General features: G+C 34.5%; 1 protein-coding gene and 1 pseudogene across 1 annotated transcript; both read left to right on the top strand.

The window, feature by feature from the left end:
• The first annotated feature begins 657 nt into the window (after positions 1-657).
• On the top strand, positions 658-2,917 carry LOC111991470 (leucine-rich repeat receptor-like serine/threonine-protein kinase RGI4). The gene has a single exon (XM_024023239.2). The coding sequence runs from the start codon at positions 722-724 to the stop codon at positions 2,645-2,647; it is 1,926 nt and encodes a 641-aa protein (XP_023879007.2). The 5' UTR covers positions 658-721; the 3' UTR covers positions 2,648-2,917.
• LOC136062201 (receptor-like protein 9DC3) lies at positions 2,827-3,578 on the top strand (annotated as a pseudogene).
• The last annotated feature ends 4,162 nt before the right edge of the window (positions 3,579-7,740 follow it).

Raw genomic sequence — 7,740 nt, 5'->3', positions numbered from 1 at the left:
AAAAAAAATTAAAATTTTTGTTATTTATTTAGATTATTTTAATAATCCATTATACTTTTTAGGTTGTGATAAAACTCAGTCTTACAGAATTTCATTTCTCTGTGTAACATAAAGTAATTTTTCATTTTTACCATGTATTTTATCGTTCATTTTCAATTTTTTTTTTTTTTTGCATACAATATTTTATTAATCTGCACATTTTACAAAAATAACACTAATTTGTAATCATCGTGATGAAAATATTGTTCCATGGGACCGTGACGCATCCATCTAGCAAGGAGAAATAATGTTAGATGATTAAATCAAAATGAAAACCCAATGGATTTATTTAAACTTGTTCAGAAAAGGTTCACGGTGAATATTTTATAGAGAATGTGACATAAAATTCAATTAACCATCAAATGGAGTGGATTTTTTTTTCCTATTGTATTCTGTGCATCATTACATGCATGATAAAACATTTTTATACGAAAAGCGAAAGTCTTGGTTTTTCGTTCTGGGGGGCCAAACCGCCATACCAATCCTTGGATTAAAATTTAAATCGAAATAGAGAAATTAAAATATTGTTACTACAAGCTTGTAGCCCTCAATATATGATTTGGTTCCTCTCATTATCTCTCCCTGGCCTCAACTCAACCAACATTTTTAGTTCAAACACAACCGACCCCTCTTCCTTAGCATACTTTCCTCCCTCTCATTCCACTTTTGTAGCATAGCTGTAATGCCTCTAAATCCGTGGAACACCCTCTTCTCCTTCCTAACAATCATCCTTCCCCTCCTGAATCCTTTTGTAGCTTTCGCTGTTAATCCACAAGGCGAAGCTCTTCTTTCATGGAAGCAAAGCCTGAATGGACCCGCTGAGGCCTTGTCTAATTGGAACCCAACAGATGAAGCTCCATGTGGGTGGCTTGGAATCACTTGCAACATCAACAAGGAGGTCGTGGAATTGGAATTAAGGCACTTGAGTTTATATGGTACAGTTCCAACTAATCTCTCTTCCTTGGTTTCATTAACCAAGGTTGTACTTTCTAGTACAAACCTCACGGGTTCAGTCCCAAGAGAGATTGCTATACTACATGAACTGAATTACTTGGACTTGAGTGACAATGCTTTAACCGGTGAAATTCCATCCGAGATTTGCAACTTACTTAAGCTCCAAGAAATCCACCTCGACTCAAACCAGCTAGAGGGCTCGATTCCGGTTCAAATCGGCAACCTTACAAGCTTGAAATGGCTGACTCTTTATGAAAACCAGCACCTTGGAGGCATCATACCGCAAGAAATCTGGAATTGTACCGAGTTGACCATGTTAGACATAGGCCAAACAAGCGTCTCGGGTTTCCTTCCTCCGAGTCTTGGTCTCCTCAAGAAGCTTGAAAACATATATATCGACGCAGCCCTCTTCTCCGGCCAAATCCCACCTGAAATCGGCAATTGTTCCACCCTCCAAAACATCTACCTCAATCAAAACTCGCTCACCGGTTCAATACCGAAAAGTATCGGAAGCCTCAAAAACCTCCGAAATCTTTATCTCTGGGGGAACAGCTTGGTGGGTACCATTCCATCAGAGCTTGGGAATTGCAAGAAGTTAACACTTCTCGATGTTTCGTGGAACTCGTTAACTGGAAACATTCCGCAAAGTTTCGGAAACTTATCGGCTTTGCAAGAACTCGGACTCCAAATGAATCAAATATCGAGCGAAATTCCAGCACAATTAGAAAACTGTAAGGAGCTCACTCGCATCTCATTACAGAACAACAGTATCGCCGGTATGATACCATCCGAAATCGGAAACCTTACGAAACTTCGACTACTTATTCTGTGGGGAAACGAGTTACCGGGACCCATTCCATCATCAATTTCCAAATGTCAGAATCTTGAAATTCTTGAGTTGGGTTCTAATGGTTTGACTGGAAATATTCCCCAAGGAATCTTTCAGTTCAAGAAACTGAAAATAATCGATCTTTCCCCCAACAATTTATCGGGTGAAATACCGGAAAATATCGGAAACTGTTCATCTCTAATTTGGTTCGAAGTTGGAGATAACAAGCTTACAGGGCCAATACCGAGAGAGATTGGGAACTTGGAAAATCTAGATATCTTGAGTCTCAGTTTGAATCGAATTTCGAGAAATGTACCTGCCGAGATCTTAGGCTGCCGAAACTTGAAGTATCTCAGTTTGCATTCTAATTTGATCACCGGAAACATTCCTGGTAAGTTAAGCCGCCTTGTTTTGTTGCAGTTCGTTGATTTTTCCAATAATTTTATTGAAGGTACTTGGCCACTTCATGTACTTCCACGGCACATTGTTTTCTTTTCAATCTCAATGAACAATTTAAGTGGAGAGATCCCTTCCTCGATTTGCAATCTCAATTTTATTAACTACCTTGATTTCTCTCATAATCATTTTAGTATGATTCCTCCATGTTTGGGAAATATGAGTGATCTCATAAATTTGGAACTACAAAATAACAATCTTCATGGCATCATCCCAAAATTCGTAAAGTACAGTAACTTGAGAAGTCTTAAACTGGCCGGCAATCAATTAGAAGGGTCATTGCCACGTTCATTGGTCAATTGCAAGAAATTAGAAATTCTAGACATTGCTAACAACAAGGTAACGGCACATTCCCTCATTGGTTGGTAAATCTTCTAGAGTTGCGAGTTCTCTCATTGCGATCAAACAACTGTCATGGTTCCATAAGCAATCACAAGACTAAATTCTCATTCCCTAATTTGAGAATTATAGACCTATCTCACAATATGTTCCATGGTCATTTGCCATCAAACTTTTTCAAGTATTTATCAGCCATGATGAATGGGAACATGGATAACGATGGATTGCAATACATGGGTGATGATTATTATTTTGTTTTGAGAAGAGATATGAGTGATTATTATTATGATTATTACAATTTTGCTACAATTGATGTTACAATTGATATTAAAGGGAATTATATTGATGTGGTGAAAATACTAACTCTATTGACAACTATTGATTTTTCCAACAATAGTTTCAAAGGAGAAATTCCAAGGTAATTGGAAAGCTTGGATCACTTAAAGGGCTAAATTTTTCACACAATAATCTTATGGGTCATATACCTATATCATTTGGAAATTTAACTAATCTTGAATGGTTAGATCTCTCATCAAACAAGCTCTATGGCGACACTCCTATACAATTGACAAATCTTACATCACTGGCAATTTTAAATCTCTCAAAAAACCATCTTGTGGGATTGATACCTCAAGGAAAACAGTTCAATACGTTTACAAATGCTTCTTATAGTGGAAACTTGGGTTTATGTGGATTTCCATTGACAAAAACTTGTGGCAATGATGAGGGACAACAACCACCACCATCACCAACCATCCAAGAAGATGATTTTGGGTTTGCAAATGGATTTCATTGGAAAGTTGTACTGTTGGGGTACGGATGTGGTTTCATGTTTGGATTAGGTATGGGATATCTTGTGTTCTCAAGTGAAAAACCAAAATGTCTCTTGGATATTGTTTATGGAGAACGACGCAACAAGGTGCGAAGATCCAAAAAGAATGCTCATGAAAGAATTAATTGAAGGAGAATTTTGCAGATACAAATAACGATTTCAGGTATATATTTATGTACTATTATATTAGAAAATACATTTTTTTATTGAGTCATATTAGAAAATATTTTATTTAATAATTTTAGTTCTTTAAAAAATGCCCTTTTAAATTGTAAAGATGTTTTTTCATTTTTAATTTATTTTCTACTAGTGAAAAATACTTGTTTTTGTGTCAATGTTGTGGCTATTACCATATTTAATTTTATTTGTTATTATTATTATTTTAGGAGGCAACTCCTCTATCTAGCTAGTTAAGGTGTCAAATAATCGGGGGCATATTCTAAAACTACACTTAAAAAAAAAAAATTATTATTACATCTTTCTGACTATTACCTACATTTTGCAGGACAAAGAAGATGTTGTTAGTTGGATCACTTGAAGAGTGGAGTTAATTTTACTAGTGCAAAGTAAGATGTTTTAATTAGGCACGTTTTATTTCAATTATGTTTCTCCTAGAGTTTTTTTTTTTTTTTTTTTCCCCCACCAAATGTGTTGAAATAAAACTTTATTTTGATATAACTAAGCTGTGATGCATTTTGGTTTTGCTTTTATTTTTTTCACTTTGTCTAGTTGGTAGATTATTTGTTGTTGTTATTTTTAACTATTTGTTTGACCCTCATAGCTTACTCGGGTGATGAGCTCATTGGTCTAGGGTATGACATAAATTTGGAGATCCCACTCTTAATCTATCACATTATCTATTCATGGGGTATTTTTGAGGGGTATTTTTGGGGTATTTCATAAAAAAGGGAGTGGAATAATCTGGCCAAATATTATAACAACACTTCCTTATATCAAACAAACATACAAATATATATTTCTAGCTGGACTGCTGTACATCATTTAGTTTTGTAGTTTAATTCCTGCTTAAAATGATCATCTACTAAAGAATAAAAAAGAATAATAATTTTATTTGCATTTGCAAATTTTGCTAGAAATATTCAATGCAAACAAGAGAGTGGAATTTAAATTTAATTCCTTATGAAAGTTGTTGAGTTTTCTCTTCTCTGTATACCACCTAATTCTTCAAACCGAAAAGCTTGTTATGATTAAATACATTGTCATATATTAAAAAGTATATATATCTTTGGGACCTAGTGTAAAGAACATTTTCCAAGGGAGAAACAATTTAGAAAATGCACCTAGTGCTTTAAGGATTGACACTTATATGGTTAAAACACACATTGTTTAATCCATTATTCGTAAGGAAATTAGAGTAATTGTTTTATAAAGGTCTGTCAAATGGGTACAAATTGCTTATTTATTTGACTGAGGCAAATTATTATGTGGATTTTCAAGGACAACTCATACAACCTAGCAAGATTCAATTAGGAATTTTTTTTCCAACTTTTTTTAAGGAGTGTTCTTTATTGATATTAAACTGTGAAAGGATTAAAAAGTAAGCAACACACTTCAACAAAACACAACACACAAATAAATAATTTACCCCAAGATATGATGAAACTGCAAAGACCAATAGTCTTACAAATTTCTTTAAGAAATCCACCAAAACTCTTAAACATCTTTTTCTTTGTAATTCAACATCTTATTTTTTTTTTCCTTTGAGTATTAATTCATGATCAAACAATCTAGAGACACACACTCTACCACAATTTGCACACATGTCAAGTTGTTATTAGATTAATTTGAGTGCTTTAAGTGATGGACCTATGTGTAAGTGATGTAATGCAATTATTAATTGATACCAAACAAGTTATGGTAAAGTGTGTGCCAAAATGCGTCCCTTAAAAAACATTCCAATTAACCAACGCGACGACGCCCAAGCATCAGTCAAAAACTAACTTGAAAATTACAAAATTAGGGGGATTAGTACCTCCCTACAATTAATTCTTGTTTTAGTTAAAATATCAGCATAGTAGTTTCTTTCCTGATAAGCATGTTGGGGATGGACTTCCTAGAAATGTTGGATTAGTAAGTTGTAGTCAGAAACAAGGCGTTGCATGGATGACAATTAAAACACGAGTTTAATTTTTTTTTTTTTTTTCATCCATAGCCTATTCAATGAGAAGTAATTCTCTCAGTTTCCTCTCTTATATGTGGAAATGCATTCCATATTCTTATGCAACAATTTAGAAGAAATTTAAATCAAACCTCTTCGAAGAAACTCTTGGACTTTTCAGCAAAAGCTGCAAAGCAATAGCTGAGTGGCCCAAGTTGGGTAATGAGCTGCTTGGGCAAGGCTTAAAAGACCGACAAGCATTGTGATCTGAAATTGAGATGAGCCCAACTGGTCTATAGCCATTTGCAAAGCTTTGATGCTTCTGGCCTGTTCTCTTAAATAGGCTTTCTGCCTACAGTACTATGCATGTATTGAGTTGCTAATTTCTTAATGCAATTTTCCTTTTAACAAAAAATGAAATAGATGAGCCCAACTAATTCAATGATTTGGTGAACCCATTACTATTTACTAGGAACAAGCACTAATGTGGTGGGCCTGTTGGGTTGCTCGTTGAAGATAATTGCGTGGAACTTAATAGGTTTTTTTACATTTTTTTTTATTGGGTTAGACCATTTTAATCCAGTAATCCACACTTCTTGTACAGTACCACATGGATTTAGTAGAGGAGGTAACTGGATTCTACCAGTAAAAGAACAATGTTAACTGGTTCAGTTACCTTAAGTGGTAAAGTTCTGATGATTGAATAAGAGATCTAGGATTCAATCCGTACCTATACTGGAAATTGATTGGTATATTGGTTTGATGATAAAAAGTTATCATTAGGAGCGAACGTCATAAGTTAAAATTCTCTCTAAAAAAAAAAAGAAAAAAAAAGAGAAAAGAACATTCGAAAACAATTAATCTCTTATTGAGATGAACCCACTATAACCTCATTTACAAACATTTCTATAGTTTTTAGCCTAATTCCATTCCAATCTCCCAAATTTTGAGAGTAGCCATTGTACAAAATCCTCATTTGTTAACCATCGTACCTATCTAAAAATTCCTCTACCTCAGATCTAGTTGGAGGGCATAACTAGTCATTATATTTCAAAATACTAGAAATTTGGCATTCACATTACTTGCAGCTTCAAGAATCATCCAGTAACCAAACTTACACAATAATGCACCTTGAGGGTACCAATTATCATGCCTAACAAATGTCTTACCACCATTAGTAAATTAGTAATGGAATGTTTGATCCAAAAATTTACTCCGACCGCATGACCAATTTTGAGGAATTCTCCCTTTCTATTTTATAGGGATGGTGTTTGAGATCATATGACTTAATAATCAATTGTTTATACTTTTTAAGTAGTGTCAGATTAATAATTACATGTAGATCCAAGTAAGAGTGTTCACATTTAACCAACCAACCTAACGCTTCATGTTGGTTTTTTCATGGGTTGATGGGTTTTATTTTAGGTTGGATTTTTTTTTTTTTTTTTGGGGGGTGGGGGGGGGGGGGGGGGAGGGGGTGTGGGGGGATGTGTGGGGACTTGGGTGGATCAAATTTAGGTTGGCAAAGTTTTCAATATGATTAACCCGAAGTGACCCACATTATGTATAGTATATACTCTTCATAGTCTAGGTTGAATAAGAGATTATTACAAAAACAAGAGTGAAAACTCAATTTAATCAGCTTACAACAATTGAGTTGGGTTGGTTTTTAGAGCTAACATGGGTTGGGTTGGATAGGAGATTTCCAAATTTAAAGGTTGTGCTATGATAAGCACTCTTCATAGTCTATGTTGAATCAGAGATTATTACAAAAATAAGAGAGAAAACTCAATTCAATTAGCTTACAACAAAGTGAAGGAGTGGGGGAGGAGTTTTTTTTTTTTTTTTTTTTTGGGGGTGGGGGGGGGGAGGGGAGAGGACTTTAACCCAAGTTCTCTTTAGTGAAAGAATCGGTTAATGTAGTTGAAACAAAAGACTCTTGGCAAGGTACCATTTCTTGATTAGTGTTTAAATTATAACAAAAATTCTAGGGTTAGCTTAAATCACAAGTTACAACTTATAAGCCTAAAAAAGAAAGGAACAGTACACGTGCTAAAAAACTAAAAAAAATTATTACAAAGCCACTTTATTGGTTGGCAAGCAGCAGAAAGTGTTTTTAGTTCAAGATTTTAATTTAAAGCATCTCGGTTAATGTTGTGAAGTAAATGATTA

Source organism: Quercus suber, unplaced genomic scaffold, assembly GCF_002906115.3.
Source record: "Quercus suber isolate HL8 unplaced genomic scaffold, Cork oak 2.0 scaffold_390, whole genome shotgun sequence".
NCBI lineage: Eukaryota > Viridiplantae > Streptophyta > Magnoliopsida > Fagales > Fagaceae > Quercus > Quercus suber.
This window is presented reverse-complemented; position numbering and strand designations above follow the sequence as displayed.

Excerpts from the sequence above, each read along its gene's own strand:
- LOC111991470 (XM_024023239.2), top strand. The coding sequence starts at position 722 with ATGCCTCTAAATCCGTGGAACACCCTCTTCTCCTTCCTAACAATCATC.